The sequence below is a fragment of the Gymnogyps californianus genome, chromosome 1 (assembly GCF_018139145.2).
Source record: "Gymnogyps californianus isolate 813 chromosome 1, ASM1813914v2, whole genome shotgun sequence".
In the NCBI taxonomy this organism is placed as follows: Eukaryota; Metazoa; Chordata; class Aves; order Accipitriformes; family Cathartidae; genus Gymnogyps; species Gymnogyps californianus.
The window spans coordinates 74,641,376-74,667,663 of NC_059471.1; the positions used below are offsets into that span (position 1 = coordinate 74,641,376).

Here is a 26,288-nt window from a genome sequence, read left to right on the forward strand (position 1 = left end):
TGATTGATTTTCTCTTTTTAAATGCAGGTGTACTGATGCCAGAATTACAGAGAAACTTTCATGGCGAGGAGACAGGGCAAGTCATCTCGTGCAGAACACGTTCCGCATTTACTTCTCAAGAAATGTACCCCTTTGTATTACAATCTACCGCTTTACAAGAGATTAGCTATTAGCTGTAAGATTTGTTTGCAAAAGGCTTAGGAGGAGGAGAACGGACAAGTCATATCTGACCACCTCTGAAACATCTCAATAATCCAATAGTTAAAACTAAACTATTACACACTGTGCTCTTGATCCTACTTAAACTGACAAGAGTTACCACTAAAATTACTAAGCATTTGATCATTTAACATAAACAATATCAGTATTTTGTAGTCTGCAATAATCCATTTTGGTAAGTTAATCTTGTATTTTTTACATGAGCTTATTTTAACAGTCATAACTGTTCCCAAAGAGTTCTTAAGAACCATTAAGCAAGTAAGATGAATGCTTCTTAGCCTTTTTTCAAAGGAAAAAAGGTCAAAAATGTACTCAACCAACCTTATAAGAATTGAGTCACACCACTCCACAGTGCCCTGTGACCTATGCACAGTTGCAAAATTAATGGGAAAAGTAAATCAGCAATTATTCATAATTAAACAAAAAATAAATCCTTTTTACAGTATGAAATACATTTTATGTATTTTCAAGTAAGATTGTTTACACAGGATGAATTTTACACTGTACATGTTTTTTGATGTTGAAGCATATACATACAGAGAAAAATACTGCCACAACCAATACACTTAAATACCTGTACATTATTTACATTTTAAAATATTTTACACAGCTCCAAACCATCAGCATCATTTAGCTATAAACATTTCAAACTGGAGTGTAAAATGCTTACAGTTTTTTAACAAGGGCATTTCAACATAAATGCTGCTTTCAGTTCTTTATTAATTCAATGGGCTCAGGTGTTAACTTTGTTCCATGCCAGCCATCAGTGACAAAGCCAAAGATTCCACTGCGAATCAAACCATAAAAAAAAGTAGTTAATATTTGCACTTGCAGCAGTCTGCAAATATTTATTGCAATATTCAATTCTGTAGTTTAAAAGGAAGATACCAGTTTATTTTTTAAATTGTAACACTTCAGGATTTAAGACAGTAAGACATTTTATGAACCTGACAGTTTAGACAATATTTCACCACTGTCATCATCAGTTATCCATTAGTTATTTCAGGTGGTAAGAACTGGTAAGAAATTAGCTCCTTTGTTTGAAATACTAACTGCTGTACACAAAAAAAATGAATAAATGTTGTGAGGGGTTATACGCAATAAGCCATTCCCACAGACAGTTCTTGCAGACAAGCTCCGGTAGACTAAGTAGCAGTGATGTCAGATATTACCTCTTTTAGAATCATAGAACCGTTTAGGTTGGAAAAGACCTTTAACATCATCAAGTCCAACCGTTAACCTAGCACTGCCAAGTCCACCACTAAACCATGTCCGTAAGCACCACATCTACATGTGGTGTGGAAACCTGTTAGAACATGCATCTACATCCCAGCTAACCCCATTCAGCAGTTGCCCCCCTAACTCAAACTGGCACTGATTAGCAATTTAAGTTAATATCAGGCTGCAAGTAGAAGCACAGACGTGTCGTCTTCTGCTGTTTCTGCTACCGAGGTAGTAACTTCCAACAGATGGGCAGAGACAAGAGCTCAGTGCAGTTGCAGCTGAGGCACCATAATACTAAAATTTTATCTGTTCGAGTTATATCACAGCTGTCATCCAACAACAACAAAAAGAATGCTCTTCTATGCCCTCCAGAACTTAGTTTCATTCGTTTAGAAAACTGCTTGTCACTTGCTTGGCTACATCAGCATCCCCTCATCAAGAAAACAGGTAAACTGAAGATAGCCGTCATAAAAAAAAGCATGGCACAAATACTCTAAAAAAATAATTAAGTTAACTTATTAAGAAGTAAGGCTTCATGTCCCTCTGTGGATACCTCACAAAATGAGATTCTTTATGATGTACTGACAAATATTAAAACAGATTAAAATGTAAATACATTCCTAGTAAAGCTTATGTCCCAGTAAGTGTGGGTATGTGAAAAGCCTCATGTACTTACAGTGAGGAAAAGAGCCTCGACAGACAGCTTTGTTGAGAACAGTTACAAGAAACATGTGACAGTTTTTAAAATCAGATTCCATCTTCTCTATGGATTCCATCCTACGAAACAGTTTAACAGAGGAATGCTTAACAGACTAGCTACCATGTTATCTTCAAAATATGACCAAAACTTAACAGTAAATGACAAAAGTACTCTGCATAGCATTCTGGCTTGAACTTACAATATTTCAGTTATGCCTGTGTATACTACTTCTAGAAAACAAATGCAATTTTGACAGGAGCATCTGAGCACTATCACAATGGCATTAATAATTTCCTCATCATCTTAGAAATCTCTGCAGTGACTAGGAGGAACTGTGTGTGTGGTTCCAAATGACAACTATTATTCCTACATAGCTTTGTATTTCAAAACGGCCATTCCTGGTCCCTATTGCTTCAGAGCAACTTAAGGTAAACCTACACTGCCAAATAAAACACCCACACTGCTTTACTATCAGTCACCTCTTGAATTCCACTTTGGATTCTGCCAGCTAGCGCTCATCAGAGGAGGGAGAAGACGTAGTTCACAGTAGTCACTCCCTTCCTTTTTCCCCTCTCCCAAGAGGACATGGATGACACTACACCAGCTATGACTTCTTCCTGCCACATCCAAGAGCAGGCAACCACATGCCCTGAGTTTCAGTCTTTATCAACAGCCTTCACTAATTATTTCTGACACTTTGAATCAGAAAAGCACTCCAAAAATAGCAACTTCCTAATGCCACAGGAGAGCAGGATTCAAGTTCTACATGGCATCTGTGCCAAAGAGAATTAGTCCTGAAAAACATGGATGTGAGCCAGTCCACACCAGCTGGCCTCAGGGCCATAGATCAACCGCTGAGTGTTACACATAGCCTTGGAGACTTGCCCGCTATCATTCATCCTTCAAGCAGCAGGTTACACAAGTAAAAGTATAAAGTATAAATTGGGAGAGTGGCTGGAGAGCAGCCCTGCAGAAAAGGATCTGGGGGTGCTGGTCGACAGCCGGTTCACTAGGAGTCAGCAGTGTGCCCTGGCAGCCAAGAGGGCAAACCACACCCTGGGGTGCATCAAACACAGCATAACCAGCCGGCCAAAAGAGGTGATTATCCTGCTGTATTCAGCATTGCTGCGGCCTCACCTTGAGTACTGTGTGCAGTTCTGGGCCCCACGATTTAAGAAGGACGTTAAAGGTCCTTGAATGCATCCAGAGGAGGGCAACAAAGCTGGTGAAAGGCCTGGAAGGAATGTCCTATGAGGAGCGGCTAAGGGCTTTGGGCTTGACTAGTTTGGAGAAAAGGAGGCTGAGGGGCAACCTCATTGCTCTCTACAGCTTCCTGAGGAGGGAAGTGGAGAGGGAGGTGCTGACCTCTTCTCCCTGGGATCCAGCAACAGAACACGTGGGAATGGCTCAAAGCTGCATCCGGGTAGGTTCAGACTTGACATTAGGAAGCATTTCTTTACAAAGAGGGTGGTCAAACACTGGAAGAGGCTTCCTAGAGAGGTGGTCGATGCCCCAAGCCCGTCAATGTTTAGGAGGCATTTGGACAATGCCCTTAATAATATGCTTTAACTTTTGGTCAGCCCTGAAGTGGTCAGGCAGTTGGACTGGGTATCATTGTAGGTCCCTTCCAACTGAACTATGCTATTCTATTCTAAAAAAAATCAGATCTTATTTTTTATCTTGTCTAAGGGATGGCTTAGAGAAGAGCAACTGATTCACAGACCAACACATTAATCTTATCTTGGAAATTACAGGTGAGTTTCTAACTTCAATCATGGCACAAAAGGAACCACACCTCTTTTCTAAAAATCCCAACTACAACACCCATCCCAGGTTGTTTCTACAGAAAAGGTACTATAGGAAAGGACAGACCAAAAATAACTTCAGATTTTACCAATAATACAAAATCTGAGCATTTGAACTAATGGAATCAAACATTCTGCATGAAAACCTTGACTCAACAGTCAATGGCAGAACTTTCATTGACTTCAACAGCTTCACATTTTTACCGCAAATTTTTTACAAACGCTTTATAATTTGGACAGTCCAGATCAGAAAAATAAGGAGGTTTAGAGATTAGATTTAGATGATTACTTTTTTTTAAAGAAAAACAAAAATTTATTGCCTTCTAGAATGAAGGCCAAACTAAATAATCCCACTTTTCATAAACCAATTAATGAATGTCAGCATCTAGCTGCCTACAATTTTAAATCATCGCCAGGAAACATGATCATAAGCCAAACCTGTGAACGTCCCATTTTACCATTACAAACAGATATGAAGGAAAAGAAAACCCCCTTATTGCTATGCTCTACAATCTTTTCAAACACTTAGAAGTTATATAGGCCACCTTTTTAATTAGAAAATACTGAACATACACTGACACAAGTGCGTGAAACTTGTTAAGTTCTATCTAAAATAAATTTCACTTTTGCTAAGAAATAGCAATTAGCATCTGCTATCTGCTGTTAAACACTGAGCTAAGTCCTGTTATTACACAAAAAAAATCTCAAAATCATATTCTGAGCTGTGAAATTATGACCATGCAGAATTTTAGGTATGTATACTTACTTCCAAGCCCCTAAACCAGCCTGCCAACGGTCTGCAAACATCAGTACTAAATTTAACACTTTCATTATAGCTTCTTTCACAAAGCTCACCTAAAATAACAATTAAAACAAAAGGAATAACAGTCAGAAATTCATTGTTAAGCATAATCATTTTCATTATTAAGCTGCAATACAGAGGTATCCCATGCCATTTAATCTGATCTGCAAAAACAATCTCCTAAGTACAATGTGATTCTTCCAAATTTAAGATGTGTTTTGTATTTGCTCTTTAATTCATTTCACAGCTGACTGTTTCGATGAGGACTATGCACAGACAGTATGTGGGATAAGAGGCTACAATGCTACCCATGTACCTCCATTTCCTGCCATACCAGTATGTATAATCCTCATTACATTACCAAGCCTCCTCTCCCAAATCCTCCCATGACTCGGAAACAAATGAGTCACGAAAAATCCAATATAAAGAATTTAATTTTAACTTCTCTCCTTGGCAGAATTGAGCTTGGACTTGCAAGGGAAACTGGTTCTCAATGTTAACTCTGGAAAAGCTACCATTTCCTCAAGAGTACTACCTATTGCTTAGTATGTATGAACTGCAAAATAGACAGCATAATTAGTACTAAACTACTTTCTTGTCCTGGTAAACTCAATATATCAAATATGCCAATTTTTTTACCCACCTTTTCTCTCAGTAGGCAGCGATCATGGATTGTAGATAGATATCTGTAATGAATCTTTATCAATTGATCTAAATCTTTGGCTTCTTCTACCTGATGCTGAAACTCCAAGCCTGTACTGTGAAGAATCTTAAAAAGACGACCATAGTTATTAAATTCCACATTGCACACAAGCGCTTATGACTCTCTTCCAATATTTTTATATTTTTTTTTTAAGGGCCTAAAATTGCCTGATTCATTCACTCTTCCCTCTCAAATCTTAGGCTCACCCTCCAAATTACCATCAATAGCAAAATACCATCAACAGCAAAAAATTCGAGCTCTTCTCATAACTGCACAATGACATTCCTCATATAAGTAGGAATATTGCCATTGCACAAGGGCAGACAGACAATCCTCGAAGGAGCCGAGCTGGAGTATACTAATTTTATTAAAGGCAAAAAAAGGCATAGTAGAGCAGATATGAATCTACAGGCATTGCCTTTATATTTGAGAAGTCATGTATACCCTTTTAGATCTGTGTACTAGAGATGTTTGAGAAGGGTCCACTTAACTAAAATGTCTGTAGTAACACTTTTATAAGCATAATAGCTCTTAAGAGAGTAACAGCTTACAGAAACCTATTTCTGCATGGCTGTGCTTCAGTCATCTAGCACTGGGAGAAACAGTCAAAAAGAACTAGTAATATCCAAAGATCAATCATATGCGTGCAGAACTTCTAAAGCATTTTTAGAATCACTTATTTAAAACTGCCAAGTTAAAACTGAAACATGTTTAGCTCAAAATCATTTTGCAGAAAGGACATTAGACTAAGATTTTGCTTTTTATTTGTTTTTTTTATGTTTGAAAGGAAAATTAATACTGCATCTCCAGTTACAAGTTCTTAATACAAATGAAATTGTGATATAAGACGAACCCTAGTCATGATGTAGTTGTGCAGGCTGTTAACAAAATGCATAAGTTTCACTCTTAAGAGGAACATGCGATGTATTTGTTGTTTTATACTTTCTGTTTGTGGTCCAAATAGAGGAAGCGTTCCTTGTTCTAATAAAGTTCCTTCCTTAACCTGTGGATTTTCTGCAGCACAGACTAGTTCTAAAAAGAAAAGGCAAGAGTATTAAATAAAGTGCTTATGAAGACAAACTGTAGCTAAAATGTTACTTAAAATTGAAATTTGTTATTTCTTATTATTCTGCACACAATATTGATGTAAGATTTTTCTTGCAATTACGATGTGTTATTAAAATATACCAACAATATACTGAATAGTTTGACAGTATATGTACAACACAATTTGATAAATACTAGAATAGGAAATGCTATTTAAGAGCTAAAGATTATGTGAAAGGATAAAAAAAAAAAATCTACATTAAAAACAAATGTGTATACTGTCTCCACAAAGGGGAAAAGACTTAAGCACAAAGCCATATCCATGAAGTTTAAACAACAGAAAACCACACACTTTTAGGAAGAGAATTACTTAATTGATGTACAAAACATAGATGAACCCAACAACTTTCTAATTTATTTTTCTAGGACATGAAGTGTCTATCCACTTTATATGGGACAGGAAGAGTATACAAACTAACCTGGTGAAGGAGACACTAAGAGATTTCTTTCTACAATCCCCAAATATTTAAATTGCAGCTTAGAGTATGTATTCCCAACTACCTAGCTTACTGTTTCAATCTCAAATAGAGTATTTTTTTCATCTTGTTTTCTTAACTTGTTTGCAAGGTATTACTCATAAAAACTTGGACGATACATAAAGCAAAACATTAGGGTGTGGTAGACAGACCTTCTTTCAACAGCAAGGTCTGAAGAATGAAGTAACAAGGTTCCTATATAACTAACTAGACCTGAATCAGAGACAAAGGGAATGCATGAATAGTGCTGTCCCTGAGGCTGAAAAGAAGTGAAAAACATGCTCTGCTTAATATATCTAATTTGCAAAGCTAACAGAGATTAATATTTTATAGAATGAATCAAAATTCTAACTGGTTTATACTAACTGCAGAAAGCAGCAGACTATTTATATCCTTAGACCACAGAAAAAGTTTTTAGAGTATCTTTCATTGAAGAAGTTTCTTACCGTCAAATCGCAAGACATCTAGACTATACTTGGCCCACTTTATTTGCAGTAAGAGCAGAAAAACTTGATTGTAAATTTTTTGGCACTCTAAGCTTATAACTATATCCACAGGCCAAGGAACCTAAGAAGAGAAGATAATCAAGACAGAAAATGCAAGTCACTTTAATACAACATTTCAAATCTGTTCCAGAATAAGAACTACAGCAATATTAACTCACTACCTTGTAACTCAATGTCAAACCATCTAAGGTGTGGACAGGGAGTTTCTTCTTTGCTGTATCAACACCTTCAAATGATATAGACAACCTATGCAAGGAAACAAGTGATTTAATTGGTGATAATCAGTTTTAAATTAGTGGCTAGTTTAATAATTTTTTTTAATTTATTTCTTATTGCTAAATACCAACTGTCTGATTTAATCTGGGGGACTCGGGTAGAAGAGATGACAACAGCTCAAAATTCATTAAAATAGATTCTTTTAATGAGCACGCAATAATCAGTATTGCGCTATGCAAGTTAAGTACATTAGTATAGGTAAGTGTGAAAGGAACATAACTAAACTATATTTCACAAGATTTTGCATTTTACCTTGCACTGTCCTCTGGATAGCGTTGCCCAACTGCTTCTTGAAGCTGAACATTTAAGAAAGCAACATTCTGCCAAGTTTCCTTTTCGCTAATTTTGTCAAAAATAGATGTATAGAAGTCATACATGGTATCTCCAGCTTCAAGTAAGAAAAAGTTTCTCATTGCCTGCAAATATTCTACAAGCCTAAACAGAGAACAAACATGTAACATTTCCTCAGTCTTAACCATACAAGTGAAATCAAACACAACTGATACAGAAACAAAAATCTCAAAATCTGTTCACTACAAGAACTCAGTATTGAACACAAACTTAATGAAGTCCACAGTAAATTCTTTGCTTAATCCCCAGACAGCCTTCACATGCGTTCAAATAAAACAAAATAACCAAGCCATTTTTTCCTCTAAGCTTGAACAGCCCCACTAACTTCAACGGACACGCTCATGGTATTCAGCTATCTTACAGGCTAGGAAATTTTCAAAAACAGCTTAGAGTTTGGAAATCCTGTCCCTCTCCCTAAACAGAACTTAGGGAAGGAGATACAATTTCAGGGAGAGTTCTGTCTAAGAAGAGACTTTAATATGGAGCCCCAGAAAATTATGGTATGGATTTTCCTTTCGGATAAAGTATGAAGAATAGTACCGCTCCAACTCTCACAAGAACCGTGACTATAAATACATTAAGTATTTCAGACAGACTAAAAGCATGATGACTTATGACCACCTGAAAAGTAAAAGGAATAGGCCATTTTACTCTAAGTAATATAAAAATACCACTTAATATTCTTTTGTCTGATTTCACAGTATCATAACTCAATCTCGTATTAAACAAATACATTCTGGCTTCCTAAAATTTGTCTTCCAGTTTCAAATGACAACACTATTAAAAGTACTGTTTGAAACAACTTCCCTATTGAACATTCACTGAAGACAAATGATAGCTTTGCTGTTGATTTAACTTAGACCAAGTTTTCACCCAGGATTCTATCATGTTAGATCCCTCTTTCCTCCTTAATGATTTTATTGTTGATTATTAAATTGGAGTAGAAACACAACATAAAACTCCTGCTTTTAGCATACAGCATACCACTGCTAATTAAAAAAAGTGTTAAGGAAAAACAAATCTATTTTCTTACCTATAATCCTTCTTTAAAGTTTGCATTAGATTACCACAGCATTCCAAGTACTGCTTGTCTATGTGTGGATAAAGGCAAGACCTCAATGTCAGTTCAAAAGTCTGGCAGGTCACGGATTCTGAGGATCTATCCACACAAACATCCCCACCAGTAAACTTCTCGTGAAAGTCACTCTGTTCCAAATATAATCTTCAAAATAAAACAAACTACTTAGGGAAGAAGGTTCATAATTCATACAATACATGAAACAAAAATGTCATACCTTCAAAGATTTTAATCAAAATAGGATCCTCTGCTCTAAAATATATGGTGCAGAAGTAATAAAAGATGTTTCATAACTATAGTACGTATCAAGCCTATTAAGTGATCCTTCATACTGTTTTTGTATGACCAGGCATAAGAATATCAAAAAGGATGGCATACTGTAATCACATAATTGCTCAAGGAATAATTCTGAAAAACAACATCAAGTTCAAACACTATACAGCTTAATAAACAAACTCATTATCATAGGAACTTTTACAACTATATTGTGCACATACAGCAATCAGATGAACTTCCCAGGAAAGAAAAATAAAATTAAAGAAACAAAGTAAAAATTTGAACAACAAAAAAGCAAAACCCAACAACAACAAGACAATAAACCAAAAAACAAACAAACAAACAAACTCTCCACACACGGAGAATTGGTTTGAAGCACCTTAAATATGGGGTCCCTATATATTATCTGTAATATTAGATCATGGGAAGAGAGTATCTGCAGTTTACACTTGGTAAGTTTAATTATTTTGTCACAGAAAGGATCAAATTATTATAATAATTTGTAAAAAGCTACTCGCTAGCTGAATCCATTGTAAGAGGAAGCCCGGCTCATAGCAGCTACTGCCTTGATAAGACTAGATGAGTCAGAAATTGAATTAATCTATCAATTTTGACAAATAGAATAGTCCCAATGAACAAGGGAAGTAATAGAGTCTTATCTACTATTAATTATGTTTTCTTTAAAACAAACTCCTCCTAGGACTGAAATGAAAACATGTAAATCACCAGTTAGTATTTAGGAAAAACATAAATAGCTATTTCCTTATTTGTAATTACAAAACAAGTAAGATTTTCAGAGTTCGTCTTTCCTGCTAATTTCCAAGACATTTATAACCTCTATATGACTTCCCTCATTATGAAGAACAAAGAATTTTCATGCAATTAACATGAATTTTGGAAGGCTTTTAAAGTTAAATTATTTAAGCACAGCACAACTGAAGCTGCAGTCTTCAAAGAATATACTTGGTGCAAATCAAAGACATTGTGTACAAATTCCAAGCAAACACATTTAAAAGTTTAGATTTTACAACAGCATTCACTATTAAAACACTTACTTGCTAAAAGTCTGTTATGATAAAGACTACTCCCATTTGCTACGCTAACAGATATGAGTAGCAGATTCTTCACTGATTTATTGTTTCTCTTTAAGCACAAGGGTAGTGTTTATTTAGCTTCTGACACTGATTGTTGGTGCTCCTCTTTATTCTGCACTTGCTTGTTTTCAGCAGCAGCAGCAGCAATAAAAATTTGGTCTACCAAATGTCACCAGGCAGAACGTTGCTCTCAACAACACAGCAGGAAGATCATTTATTTACCTGGCAAAATTAATAGCCAGCAGTGGGTCATGGACATCATCCAGTTCCAAGTGTCTTTCTGCTATAGACTGCATCTTTATCAGGCTCTGCTTTGTGGCCTGCTGTTCTGTAATAATATCTGGAACAGACTCTTCCCCATGCCGCAGGCGAGACTGCACCGATTCCAAGAACAGCGTATACAAACTCTTTCGTTCAGCATCTAAATTGGGCAACACATTCCACAGTAAGATTTTGTTCTAGGAGAAAACATCATCTGAACTAAAAGAGGAACTCCATAGTCCACCATTTACTTGCTAACTTTTAACACACTAAATTTAGGTCACTATTCAGGAAAAAACTCAAATATATATTTAAATAAGTATTGCCAAAATGGTAGGACTAGTCCAATGCCTAAGGTCAGGCACGTGTTCAAATGGATTGCTGAATGGGTGTATCAAATATGAAATATTTCTGAGACTGTTAGAGAACTTCCTCCTTCAGGTGTAAAGGCAGTTAATTGCTAGCACCTGAAACAACCCTTCAGTATTCACTAGAATAGATTATACTCTCGCACCAAAGGGGGAAATAAACCTAGAAAGTCTCCAAAATAATTTAACTATCTCTGTTTCTAAACATCAAGAAATAGCAAAACCAAAAAATGTATTTTGTTTCCTCAAAACAAAAATTAAAAAATCAACATTGGTTACACTGTTGTACTCCATTTTACAATCATTCACGATAAATACCCTAAATATCCAAATATCTTTCATCTAATTAAGAGCAAGCTTTTTTTTAAGAAAAAAAAAAGTTCCACATGCTATCTCAGAATTATTCAACCACTTATTAATGAAAAACAACTATTTATTAAAACAAAACAGTTTTACTATTAGAACATACAAGCTGGTTTTGTTTGTCTCATAACAAAAAAAAATATGTTTTGCAAGCACATGAAAACAAGTTTTAAGAAAAATTTAAAGCAATGAAAAGCACGGGAACACTCAATCTTTATTCACTTCGCTCTTGTCACTTGTTTGCATTGGGAGAGTGTTTTCAATCAGACCTGAGGTTACCAACCATGATACTGACATTCAACACGAGCTCATATTATTCTAAAACCATGGAAATACTACCACAAAAAAATATGCCCATACTGTTAGATACCCCAAGGCATGATAGTCCACAAAACTGACATCTCACCTCTTGATGCAGTCTGCTGCGGAGAGCCGTCTTTGCATTGAAGATTCTTCAACAGCTGCATGGATTTTCCAGCCATGATGATTTGCTTTAGCACAGGTTTCAGAAAAGAGACCATAGTGTGTTGCCTGCTTGAAGGGGCCTGATCACTGCCAGAACTGGCACTGGCATTATCGCTCATCTTCTCTTCATTCTCTGTCTTCTCTGACACACTATATAATGTGTAGGTAGCATACCAAAAATCTCTGTGATTAACTGGAACATTTTTGTTTCTGTGAAGAAATAAAAAGCTGTTGAGTATTTCCCTTTTCAAAAGATGAAACTTCATTACTAGAAGATGCGCATCATCTTTGCTCTATGCTTTGCCTTTCTCTTAGAATAGTCAAGAAGCACTTTCAAAACTATATAAAATAAGCTCATTCATATCACAAACTATCCTCTAGAAAGATGACAGCTTTAGCAGGATAAAGAATCAGCTCACAGGAGAAAAAACAATTGTAAAACCAAATAAACCCCCAAAACAAGGCAAAGAGAGTAATTACAATTAAATTTGTTCAGGAAGTTAACTATTCACAGTGGCATGCATCATTAATAACAAAATGATTAGTGATTGACTTGCAGATTTATTTAAAACCCACAATGAAGCAAATACTACTGGGAAAGCTGACAAATTCTAGAGTAGGTGAAACTCAATTCTTAGTTCACTTTGCTTTTTTGTGTTGTTTACATCAGATACACAGTTTGGTCTTTGAAGTCAGATTGAAAACAACCTGAATTAGATAATTAAAATGAAGCACAAATGTAAATTAAAAGTTGAAATCATCCCTGTTGGTAGCACTGAAAACACAACTACAGAACGACGGAAAGAAAAGTCAAGTAGGACATAATAAGGATGTTAAAGATCTCAGCTACTAAGGATTTATTACAATAGTACTAGAGCTGTTCTCTTACTTCATGCTCACCTTGACCTGCCTTAACAGACAGAGGTTCAATTAAGTTTGGCAGATGGGGGAAATGGATTTGTAATTACGAGCCAAAATTCTAATTTCTATATTCACTTTTCACTTCAAGCTGTCAAAAAAGGGACCAGCAAAATGTAGCATACAAACAGAAGAAAAATTAACAGCTCAAATAATATTTAGGATATGTGCATGTAATTCAAGACACCATATTAACTTGTACTACAAGTTGGAAGCAATCAGTATTTTAATTCTAAATACCATTTGATTTATAACAACTATAGATTAGTAGAAGAATTAGAAAGTAAATTTTGTAGTTTTTGCAAACATCTTGGTTTTGAAAAATGGTTAATTGTTTTTAAAAAAGTCAACACACTCAGAGTCAGACTGCTGATTATCTATTATAGATGGAAAAAATCAAACAACTGATTTTCAGAACAATACCTGGTAGGGCTCCATATCTAATGCAATTTCCCTAATGGGAAGTTTGAGACAAGTTATAGAAGTATGATTAAGAAATTAATTCTACTTAAGTAAAATAACAAACATGAAAACCTACTTTTATTGTCACCTTTTACTTCCTAGGTTCTACAGCAGGTTTTGTATTCATACTTGCACAGCATTATGTGTGTCCAGTATCAGCATCCCTACCTCTGAATGATAAATTCCTTTGCAGGATCAAACAAATTACCATGGACTATCCATTCATCCACTGTCTGTAAGTATGGCCTCACAGTTTCAACCCAGAGAGAGAACAGAAGGGATACCTGAATTTAAAGGAAAAAAAAAGAAAACAAAAAGTGGCTGAATGTTTTTATACTAAGCATTAGAAGTAATATGGCAAAGTCTAACCTCTTAATTGTGCAATTATAGTTTATAAGATATACATAACTACACTTAAGGGTTTTTAAAGATAAAATGTTAAACTAAAAATGACAGCTTTAGTAGTTTTAATGGAAGCCTGCATTGTGCATGCTTTACCTTGTTACTTTTGTCGTCACAGTTAGACCCGAATAGCAGTTTTCATTTTTTTCTCTCTAACATCTCTTAAACGGTAAGGGATAGCCATAAAACATTCTGTGGTTTTATAACGCAGAAAACAGGAAAACAAAAGGACGTAATGACATCTACTATATTTTCAGTAGCATAATCAACAAGTTACTGTAAAAACCCCAAACCTTACTTTTCAGCATTAACTGAATTATGCACATGTAGAAACAGGAGGAGGGAAAGCTATTCCAAAGCTCCCTCTTTCATAACAGCTTCCTGGCCTCTGATTCCTCACAGTTCCTCCCCTCAGTCCTAAAAACACACTGCTGCTGATCTCCTCATAAATCTGATTTTGTCCAGGTTGAGTGAACTCATGTCAGAAAACAGTAATGCATTATGGCTATCAAATTTTTCATCAATCCTCGGTAGCTGAAGGCTAGTGTACCCCATCACCACGAAGAAATTTAAATTACTAAATTTTCTAGTGTGTCATTCTATTAAGGAAGGAATGATTTCCCCTACCGTTTGCTCAGATGCTTCTCCAACACTGTCATACTCAAGAATAGCTTTGTAGAGAGTATTAAGCAGATGAGATGCTCGTACAACATTTCTAGTGTCAGGTGGCACTTCCGCTACTCCTGTGCTGAAAACTTTGTGAAGTACCTTCAACTGTGCCAGCCGGGGAGACAACTTATCTATTACTATTGAAAGTGTGACTGTTTTATCTGGAAAAAAACCCAAAGATGTATAAAGGCAACGTCCAACAGAAAATCAAATTTTGTTAGTGCTATTAATGAGGTTTTTAAATGCAGCATGGCATCTTTCAGTTTCAAAATGTATCTGCATAATGTTTTTCATGTTTCTCATAAAAATTTCCTTGTGTGCCCCCCTCTTGTAGAATTTCCCTTGCACTGTACCTTTGTTGATTATGCATTTTTCAATTTCAGTAAGTTCTTCTTTAAAGCTAATGAAATATTTATACAAGGCCCACATAAAAGCTTGGTAGGTTCTGAACGGGGCTTCGGTAGTTTTCTTTGGAGTGGAAACTGTTCCATGCATTATGCTTTCCGGGCTGTGACCCATCACTTCATCAATAAACTTCTGTAGTCTAAACACAACTTGACCATATGCCGCTATCTGCTCCAGTACAGATCTCAGGCAATTCTAGAAAAAAAAAAACAACTTTTTAGAATCATCTAATAAAAATTTCTGTTTTATAAAGCCTAAAAATTAAATCACCAGATATTATTTCTATGAATTAAAATATAATAAAATTCTGCCATCTCTATCGCTTCATCACATTCTCAGATATGGGAACAGCCCACTCAGTTTCATTAAGTCAGATGTTCTTAATTTAGTCAAAACACAATTGTGGAAATATGATTTTTCCACAAGCAGTTTAATTTCCTATTCCTCATAATTACTTCTTCCTAATGACAGATACATTCAGCTGAGATTCAGAAACAACTTACATGGGTTAAATGAGTTACAATAATATCATTCCGCACAGCCACTTTTCCATCATTCAGCTGAAATATAAAAAGCTTTTTCACTCCTGAAAGTAGCCTTGAAAAGAAACAGAGAGAGTAGTAATTTTCCCCCTTAATGGACTCATAATTATATAATTAATAGAAGAATTAGCTCTCCCTTGCCCAGAAGTTTCTTTTCTTCAAATAAAAGGGGACCACAGATCAACTACGATGCTATTGGTACTGTAAGTTGTTGCTAGAACAAGAAGAATAAAACACTGGCATGAAGTAAACATCTCCTAAAGTTCCTTTCCAGTTGAGATAATTTCCAGCTATAGGATGATTCAAACCTACTTTCTAAAGTTGGACACTGTATTAAAAATCCATAGGGGCGGGGTAAGAACAAGTTGGTTCTTCTTAACAGTTAGACTTGAAGAATCAACGCATACAAGAAGTAGTAAGCTACTTTCTTCTTTGTGAATCTAAATGGTTAACACACACGAGCAGCATCTTTATTGTCAGCAATGGTGCAAGCTAAAAGCTCAGTAATAATTCTTCAGACACAACTTCAAAGACAAATCTCTGATTTCCTTGAGAGAAATACTAAAAGTTAAAACGCAAGCTTTTTGATGTTGTTCTTACCAAAGAGTTTCCCGTATAACCTGCGTTTCAGTGACTAATGTTCTCTCTTCTGGCACATATAAAGGATCACTGGTATACAAGTGGTGGTCCCTTAGAAAAAAGGAAATGAAAACAATTTAATGGCTGAAATAACAGCTGAATCACCTGAAAGTAAGAATGAAGCAATAATCTTAAGGCTTAGTTTTGTTATAATTATATCTGAGTAGATTCAATGTTCATGGGGGCATTTTAAGTATATAAACAAAAGCAGAGTTTGTTTTCCTATTGTTAAGCAAAATACTGTGGAAAGCATTCAAATATCATCTAGTCATACATAGCAAGACGAGCAATTAAGTAGCAAATACCTAAAGTACTGAATCTGGATTGTTTTCGGGTTTGTGGGTTGGGTTTTTGTTTTGGTTTTTTTTTTTTAATTCTTGATCCTTGATTATTTTATTATTTCACATTCAATGCTGTGAAAATTTATAGTGTTACTTTCTGTTAAAAATACTAAGCTAAAAAGTAAAATATCAATTTCCCTAACCTATATAAGAAAGTTCACACTTTAGCCCAAAAGTTTACTTAAGAAATGGAAACTTTCACAGCCACTTAACAACTCTCCCTTATGAGCCTGTGTTATGCAATTCTTTGCAAACCTTCCACAGTATTTTTAATATTTTAGCAAAGTATGGAAGAATTATTGGCATTTGTAGTATTTTGACTCATTAATATCATCAGTGGCAAGATTTATGTAATCATGTTCAAAATTCAAAAATCCAAATTAAGTAATACTGGTTATATAACATACATATATATAATACACATCTGCTAACAATATTGCAACAGAAACAGCGTTGCTTTATTTGTGTTACTGGTTTCCTAATATTCACTGTACATTTTGGTTCACAACTGGCTAGATAACCAACTGACACTAAAATAAATTTAACTCCTTGATTAAGAAATTCATTAAATTAAGGAGCCAAAGACAAATCTAATGATCTGTATTACTGCAGTACTGATACATCAGAATTTAAGACAGAGGGAAGAATTAGGCTTTTTTTTTTTCTAATTGAACTTCCTTCTCATTTTCTTTCCAAAACCACAGCAGATCATGACGATATACTGCTTTATGTTCCTTCCCCACACAAAATCTGTGTTTAAGACTAACTTTGTAAGGGAGGCACCAAAAACAAACAGAAAGTTAAACTTTAGGGAACTCCTCACTTCCAGGACCACTTACAACCAATCTATATTAGTTCCTCAGAGACCTTTGTAAGGGTCAACCCAAACAAAATTCAACAATAAGATCTGCTTCTTTGAAAACGCAAAACCCTCTCTCTGATATGACAAACATTATAAAAATTAAATAAAAGGAAAAGAATCTATTAATAGAAAAACCAGCTCATTTGTTCATCTTATTAATTCATACCCTTTTAATTCTGTTTTTAACTAAATCAGTAATAACTATGCTATCTTTACGCTTCCACTGTAAGGATGCTTAATAAAGTCATTATTTAGCGTTACATGCCAGTAAGGAATATCTAAGTGATACTGTTTTCTTACCAGACTGCAGCTAGGTTGGAATGCAAGTGCAAACTATGTGAAAAGCGAGGAGCTCTTCCTGTCCAGTACTGAGGAACTACATGCTGCTCCAGCCAGCTGCGGGCATCAGGTTCACCGACTGTGAAAACACGTGACAGCTGGTGAGGTATTTTTATTTATTCAGGAAATGCTTATAAAACACAGGAAAAAGTTACTAATAAGCCTATCCGCTCAGCTGCAGAATCACAGATCTTTTCAAATAAGTTACAATTTACAACTTTTTACACTTTATTGCACTCACATATATGAGTGTCTCAGGGAATTCTCAAATGATATATACAAAACCAAGCTGACTTAAAAAATAAACTGCCAAATATCACAAACTTTGTCACTATGTTCCTTTTTACTATCTATTTAGTACATTACCTAAAAATGATTTTTTCTTAAAATGTGATTATCAAGAAAACTTTACCTAATCCCAGTTAGATAGCTACTGCTTATACAACATATGAATATTATGCAGTCTTCTTATACAAGGTATCCCGTATCCTACAATATTCTATGCAAAAATATACAGCTACAGTTAATACTCCTGAAGCCATTCAAGAGTAAGCTACTAGTGTTTTAATTACATAAAACTTTTTTTTTCAAAAATGCTTCATACCTAGAACTGAGTCAACTGTTTCTGTTGTCAACCAAATTTTGTTTCAGCACTCTGATACTTAATAACAAAAATCTACATTATATCCATACAACTACATGCTACATTTACTGTATAAGTTTTCATTTCTATATTGGAATATTCACGTATATTTCCACAGAAATAAACAGAATTCTTCTTCATTAGCAACAACAGAAATCAGATCAAATCTTCCATACTGCTTCTTTACTGTTAAAAGTTAAAAAAAAAGCCGTAGTGAACAATAAGGTGCACTTTACAATTACAGGTCTAAAACACAATACCTCACTAAAGAATAATAAAGCTGCATTAGCTTGCAAAATTTGAGTATGTATGACTATATCAGAAGAATTATAGCTTATTCTAACCTTTCCAGGAAACATTAGGTACTGTTTTCTTATTTGGATCTTGGTCTTCTAAAGGTGTCCTGTCTACTTGAATACCCGAGTCCTCCCTGCTCAAAGGCTGAGTGTCTTCTTCCTCTTCACTTTCTCCAGACCAATCCTATTTAGTGCAACAAAACCCAGTACACTTCAGTACAACATAGCAGACAGATCTATATCCACTTCCTATCAAGCCAAACATAAACTATTCTTTTCTTTCTTCCACTATAAAGTAAATTCAGGACACTAAGACTAACATAACTGTCTACCAGAACTGGTTTAAGTGATACATAACATTAATAATCGGACAAAGGAGAGAACTGGAAAAGATCACAACTACAGCAAGTTCTGATTAGGAGCAGGCAGGGATCAGTACTGCAACTAAACTGGCTCCTTCTGCTAAGTCAGAACATGGTGAAAAACAAAAGCATTTGTATTACTGTTACTCTGCTTGGGTTTGTGTGTATTTCACAGTATTAAGTAAGAAGCAACATATTAGGGAAACCTGTGAGAATGAACATGCAGAGCATACAAACTAGGACAACTCAACCAGGTCTCTAACATACTTCAAACCTGTTTATACAGTTTGGGTTTTTTACTTTAAGAAATTACTTACTGGTGTATCTATGCCTGGGCCAAAGTAAATTTCTTCTCCTTCCATCAGATACTTTCCCCAATCAAATTCTTCTTCCTTTTCTAAGAGAAGTATAAATATAAAAATAGTAAGTATCACATAACTCTGACTTTCTTTTCCTCTAAAAACATTTCCAAAGTTAAAATTACCTTGTTACTCTAGATCTAAAACAAAAGGCATTCCCTTCCACTTAAGGTTATACCACTGTTCCTTTAACAAGGTTATACACTTTCAACATGACATGTAAATTGTGACCTATCAACCATGTATATTCCTTATTTATTAATTCTCAATTTTGTTGCTTATACACTCAAAATATGCAACACAGCGTGCCATCAGCACATTTATCTGTATTATGTTACACTACCCTACACTTCAATCCTGGAAAAACATGCAAGAATGCAACACATCACTTATTGTGACTAGTCCCGTTTAGCTCAGTGGAAACATTCTAAATGTATAATTTACATATGCACAAGGATCCTGGACCGTAAACAACATAAAGCAAGAACTGTCTTACTCTCCGAAAAAGACACCACATATCCATGATGTGATGTGTAATACTTTAAAAATAACAATCACACTTACAATATATTATATCTTAAACATGAAGCTTACTCAACTGTAATTAGTGCTGTTTGAGATAACCTCTTCATATTCACATTCCTGGAATGGGCTGAAAGTGCATTCAAAACACCGCCGAGGGAATGTGCAGAGATCATTCAAAAAGGAATCTTAAGATGCAAGATTTTCTTTAGGTTAGTCTGAAATACTCTTCTTTCAGTCTCTGATACAACACTGTAAACAAATGGGGGATGGTATCCACTCAAACTTAAGCACAAGCCTCATTTTTAGGCACTGAGTGAAACAGTCCTCCTTTAGAAAGCAGGCAGCTGGGACTCCCTCTGGAAACCTTCAAAGGTATCTCCCTTTCCTTGACTACATAGGGAACATAGGAATTTACATCACCAAAGGTGTTTCAACAGACCTCCTATTGAGGTGCAAGACAGAGACTGAGGATAGAAACCCATTGTCTGTCTTTGAGCATGTAAGCACTGCTGAACAGGTGGAGAACGTTAGTAAGTGATAGCGGTAGAAGTCAAAAAGAGCTCCCAAGGTGCTTTGGTGGCTGGAAAACTTAATTAGGCAATGTAACATAAATGGGGGTAGGAAAGATTTGCAGGCTATTTTAAATGTATAAATAATAAAAAAAAAACAATCAATAAAGCACCTTGAAGTGAATAATAAAATGGAGAGGAAAAATGTCCTTCTTATCAGATTGCATTAACGGATTGTATCTTTCATTAGCAATATAAACATCTTGTAAACTTACCCACTTCTTTGACTCTTGGTTTTTCCACATAGGTGGTGTTGGACGGAGAATCAGACAAACACAACAGAAGAGACAGTATGGAATAGTGTGTATCTGTCTTTAAAACACATTAAAAAAGAAAAAAGCAAGTCAATAAGTGGTCTAAAAGATTTTGGTTAGGAACAAACTCAGCCTATTATCTGCAGGAATGCTCCCCATTAGTTCCCATTCCCCAGTCCTGAATTACAAAAATAACATCTGCAACATGATATGGAATGTTATCCATTCTCTTTTGCCTACTAATTAGCCAATCAATATACAAATACTTCAAAAGTGGCCACAGCATAAGCTTTACCGAGCTGATAATCAGAGAATATGGAAAAGAGATAAGAGGAACCCTGAAGTACTGTGAAAGTAAGAACTCACCAGAGTACAAGAGATAATGGACAGCTACATTAACGTGGATGAGGTGGAAGGACACAGGTAACGGGCCTGCAGGAAACCAAATCTTAGGTTCCCTTATTCGTATGGCTGATTATTCCAAACAGAGGCTAAAATGAAGTTAGCTAAAATACTTTGCTAACATCGCTACATTTTAATATCATGTTCACATTATTTTCCCTCATCTGAAAATCTACACAAAGCATTAAGGATGCATCTTTAACTCCAGTATTGCACTAACGAATGCGGTTGTGAAACAGAGGCCTTCAATCAGGTTAGAATACTGTGGACTGGTATGCTGCAGAGATTTGTGTTATGGTCTATTCCCTAATATCTGCTTACAGCACAACTATTTCTTACTCAAGAAAGATTTTTCTTTGGCCTGATTCTAACTTTCCAAAGTTCTTCAGCAGACCATTTCATACCTAGACACATGGAGATTCTGCTATCTACATCCTATATACTTTGACACACACATACACACACTTACAAAGCTGTTTTGGAATAAGACCACTTGTATATAAGAAAAAATAATTCAAATTTCTGATAAAGCAGCATGATACTCATCTAGTATATATGGAATATAATATGTTCCTACTGAACATTACTGACTCTACAAGAGTTTGTCAAAGAACACCAGTAGGTCATTGACAGAATCACATGTACGAGCTGGCGTTTCACTTACCAGTTATAAAACTGATAAATAATCAATGCAGTTTAACTTCCCAAATATGATATATTATCTACCTCCAGCTATCCAGTTGCATTTTCGAAGGCGGGGGGGGGGGGGGGGGAAGGCTGTCTCAAATCTTAGAACACTTGCAACGTTCAAGTACTAAGTGCTTGATTGGGCTTTTGTTTTGGTTTGTTTGGTTTTAATTTTATTCGACTCTCAAAACAAGCACAACTAAAGGTACTTTTTCAAAAATCTACAGAGTACAGTATAATAACTGAAGATACATGTAAGCTATTGAGGGTTCCGGGGTTTTCCCCACAAACAAGAGGAAACCTAAAACAGTGCAAAGAAAGGTAAATGTCAGTTCAATGAGAAGTAAAATTGGACTACAACTCAGAACACACAGCCCTATTAAAGAATATCATTATATGGAGCACCACTTCTTAAATCACAAGCTTAAACATTCCAATAGCAGGAACTTTCAGTTTTCAAAGATCAAATTCGTTATTAAACCACCACAGTAGAAAGTGTCTAAGTGAGACAACTTTTGCCATATCCATCCAGTCCATATCCTAAACTGATTTGATACAAAGCATATCAAAGGTTAAACATATACATAGTCTCAATAATGAAGCTACAAGGCAGGAGCACTCCATTTGGAAATAATAAAACATCCAGATGCATTAGTTAAGGTAAAAAAACTGGGCAAAGAGTAAGAACTGCTCAGTTCGCTGCTGTTTTAGAACAGACAGGAATCTAGATTCATCTAGACTCTAGCTACAACATTTGTACAATGTTGACCATAAAACATCTGCTCTGCAATGAGACGTCCTTTAAGTCATGAAACTGCACATGCTGAAACTCTGACAAGACAATAAACACATTTCTAAAATAAATGGGGAAACTAAAGAATACAACCCTGAAAATCCATGACCTGAACAGCAACTGCAAACCCCACTGCTAAGTCATCTGAAATTTCCAACCCAACATTACAACTGAAGTTCCCATTGTCAGTATAAACGCAAGAGTGTTGGAAAAAAAAGAACAAGAAAACTGCAACATACATACCTTTGTTTCTTCAACACTTGGGAGTGGCGAGTTCAGAAATTTTTCTGTTAGTCTTTTCCAGCTTGCAGCTTTTCCAAGGTCAGAATGAACTATCAACTTTTCATGTATTCTAATAACAAAAATAGTATCAAAAATGCTTCAAAAAAGTTAACTAATGCATTATTAATCCATAAGCATAAAACTTACCCTTCTATCGTCCTCTCTACTTTGTGACTGTTCACATCAAGAAAACGGTGAAATCTGTGTAAGAAATCTGTATTAGAATATGTTTAAAAAGGAAGCTTAAGTAAGGAAGAAAATAAAGCTGATTTACATATATGAGGACAGCATTATTAATTTAATAATGCATGCCTAATTCAGCAACAGCATTAAGCATCAACAAAATTTAATCTCAGTGCCTCTTAGCTCAAGAACTACAATTGACCTTAAAGATGGAAAAATGGAATGCAGGTTACATTTAACCAGCACTTTAAGCTGAATGGAAAATTACTACTGTATCAGCAAACTAAGCAATTAAAGTACGCTGTCAGTTAAGTCAAGTGGAGCAAGGAGATCAAGAACTGTGTTGTCAAAGGCATCAGTGCCAAACACAAAAATTATCTGGGACTTGCATCACAAACACAGGCAAAACAAACACCTGCATGGGAAGGCCTCTAAACCCAAATGAAGCTCCTTTATAAATAGTAAAGGACAGTGCCCAAAAGAAAGGAGAGCTTAATCAAAATATACCACCAAAGGTAGCATGTATAGGGACAAAATAAGAACTCGTGAAAGGTAAGATGGACTTTGCAGAAGAAATTAGAATATGAGTAATGTTCTCCAGTTATACAGAGAGAAAAACCAGGGAATGGGATGTGACAGCAGTGAGCAAAAGGTCAAGATACTCTATATGTAGGCCCTCAAAGCCAACCTAATATTTTGCCTCAGCTTCCAGCAACAACTGTACAGAACACAGGGGTAAAACTCTCATGACTGCAGACAGAAATGAAAACTACTGGATCTGAATCAGGAGCAAAAGTTAAGCTAAACAGACTGAAGTTGGAAAGACAATTTAAAATCACCTCAATGTCAAAGTAATGAACTAGAAAATGAAACTCTAAGGCAGGTAGCAAGGATTTTTAATAAGTACCACTGGAGGATGAAGATAGGCCCATATTATGGAAACGAAAAAATTACTTTGTTAACTACAGACCCATTAGTCTGATTTCAGCTGTGCGTAAGGCTTTAATAAAAGCACGATAAAATGTAACATTAACTAGGTAGGTGACATTTAGGTTAAGAAAATATAGCTTATCTCATTTATTACAGCACATTAGCTCACATAGGAAATCACTAGTTCAAATGGAAAATGGTGGTAAGTACAAGAACTGGAAGATTTACAACAACAGACTGAAAAGACAAAAATATAAAAACCAAACCAAGAATCTGCACTGAAAAGAAAAATTAAGCTGAAGGGAAGTTATTAGTGAAATTCCTTTAGTTTATTACTTAAAGCTTTAATTAATGACCCTAACACACACACACACACACACAAAAGAAGTATCAATTTTTTTAGGCAAGTTGGGAACATCGTGAATAGAAGAGGACAACTGCACTGTATGGGAAGAAACAGATGAATCTGAGAACTACAGCATAGAAACATCATCATATCTAACAATACAAACCACAAGTTTCACAAACTTGAAACTAAAGGAGTTTCTGCTACAACCTAAGGTGTCACGGTTTGGAAATATGGTACTAGTCAATCTCAGGCTGACGTTCCATGCACATTTTCTAGACAACAACTCTGGCATAAAATCCTTCCTCTTCCCAACCCTCCCTGTCAAAACAGTTTGTCGTCAACTCTGCATCATCACCTCTGTTTTCCTGCACGTTGTTTTTCAAAAAAACCCCAAACCAACAATTCCCCGATCTAAAAGAGCACACAGCTACACAAGCAACTGGGTCACCAAAACAGAAGTAGAGATGTCACAAGAAGAGATGGAAGACAGGGCGCGTTTACCTGGCTCAAGAAACCCTGCTACCATTACCAGTCTGCAGACTCAGAATAATGATTGTTACAAGCAACTATTTTGATGCAGCTAGAAAACCAATAAACACAATCCTATGAAGCATTACACAAAATATTTCTGGTAAAGAACACAGGGAGACAGCAGTTACAAATACCATATTCCTATATTCCCAATGAATACAACTAGCCTCCTTAAAATTCAGCAAAGAGTTGAACTTGTCAAAACACCAGCTACAGGTCATACTCAGCTCTCCCACACCTCAGACTCACCTGTGCTATTTACCAATGGCTATTTGGTTACTAAAATAGTCTTATTTGAGCCTATTAGTAGTTAGGATTCACAGCCTGACTTGATGCAATGCAGTTATGCTATTCCTCACCCCAAAAAATGCATTTACACAGCCTAAAAAAAAAATGTAAGTAGCACTGATTTTAAATGGATTAGGTACTTGCTGCACGAAGCGAAGCAAGTATGTAAGACTCTGAAAAGGCAGCAGTTAGTGACAGTATGAGAGACTGGAAACAGATCATGTAAAAATTGGCAGCAGACACTGAAACTGTGATAACTGAAAAAGCAGTGTGTAAAACTTTAATAAGGTCATTTTAGATGGCAGTGTAACAGAATTAAAGGGATACAGATACTATATATTACAGGCTAATAAAGACCATGTTTATGACAAGCTCAAATAACATCAAACACATTATCTTCTGCAGATTGATAACCTTTCATATAAGCAGCACGGTATTCTTGGCCAGAAGCTTTATCTCGATTTGGTGGAGTTCTCTTTATTTGCTCTTTACATATAATTATTATTTCTTTTCTTTCCTCCAGCAAACGAAATTTTGGATGGCTAAATGAAGATGTTGAAAGGTACCTTTTCACAGATCAGGAGAAAAGCCCTAAAAGACCGAGATTTAAACGTGAAGGAGTAACAGCCACTGGCCCTCTGACAGGGACTCGCAAACGGCCCCCAGTGCTACCCCACACACCGTGCACGGAGGGTACGGCAGGACACGGCCCTGTACCACATCCCAGCAGCCACAAGGCACCCTCCGTGTTGCCAGGCGAGCAGGTGGCTGCGGCTGCCAGGCGGGTCACACCACACCGCAGTCCCTCAGCACAGATGAGGGGGTCCGGCCCAGCGCCGGGTGCCAGCCCCGCCGGGGGCTCCTTCCCTCGGCAGCGCCGGTGGGCCCTGGCGGGGGCGGGGCGAAGCGAAGGGGCCCGCTCGCTCGCCCCCAGCCCCGTTGCTAACGGGCCCCGCGGGGCCGTCGCAGCCGCGGAGCTTCTCCCCGGGCGGGGGTGGCGGGCGCTGACCTGAAGTTGGACCAAGCGAAATTCAGCGCCGTCTGGAACCGGCCGCCGCCCAGCTCCTCCTCAGGCAGGCCGGTCACGCTGCGCACCAGCGCGCGGACGGCCCTGTCCTGCTCCTGCTCGAACCGGCTGCGGTGGCCGGGCGAGGTCAGCGGCGCCGCCATGGCCGCACCGGC

General features: G+C 36.4%; 1 protein-coding gene across 2 annotated transcripts; it reads right to left on the bottom strand.

The window, feature by feature from the left end:
- On the bottom strand, nucleotides 1-26,288 carry TUBGCP5 (tubulin gamma complex associated protein 5). 2 transcript variants are annotated; one of them, XM_050911780.1, is made up of 24 exons: nucleotides 26,116-26,288; nucleotides 22,973-23,026; nucleotides 22,787-22,895; nucleotides 20,623-20,719; nucleotides 19,913-20,023; nucleotides 19,272-19,351; nucleotides 18,641-18,776; nucleotides 17,615-17,732; nucleotides 16,073-16,162; nucleotides 15,434-15,527; nucleotides 14,879-15,125; nucleotides 14,484-14,686; nucleotides 13,623-13,738; nucleotides 12,016-12,284; nucleotides 10,840-11,038; nucleotides 9,203-9,391; nucleotides 8,071-8,253; nucleotides 7,704-7,788; nucleotides 7,483-7,603; nucleotides 6,307-6,485; nucleotides 5,394-5,519; nucleotides 4,715-4,803; nucleotides 2,120-2,220; nucleotides 1-1,006 (listed from the first exon to the last, which is right to left on the bottom strand). In XM_050911780.1, exons 1-24 carry the CDS (start codon nucleotides 26,274-26,276, stop codon nucleotides 960-962), a joined length of 3,204 nt encoding a protein of 1,067 aa, XP_050767737.1. In that variant the 5' UTR covers nucleotides 26,277-26,288; the 3' UTR covers nucleotides 1-959. The 2 variants fall into 2 exon arrangements, with proteins under 2 accessions (XP_050767737.1, XP_050767746.1); XM_050911789.1 differs by lacking the exon at nucleotides 19,913-20,023.

Excerpts from the sequence above, each read along its gene's own strand:
- TUBGCP5 (XM_050911780.1), bottom strand. The coding sequence starts at position 26,276 with ATGGCGGCGCCGCTGACCTCGCCCGGCCACCGCAGCCGGTTCGAGCAG. Across the intron at positions 20,720-22,786 it reads CAAGTGTTGAAGAAACAAAG|ACAGATACACACTATTCCAT; the intron begins GTATGTATGTTG and ends TGTGTTTTAAAG. Across the intron at positions 7,789-8,070 it reads TATCCAGAGGACAGTGCAAG|GTTGTCTATATCATTTGAAG; the intron begins GTAAAATGCAAA and ends TTCCTTGCATAG.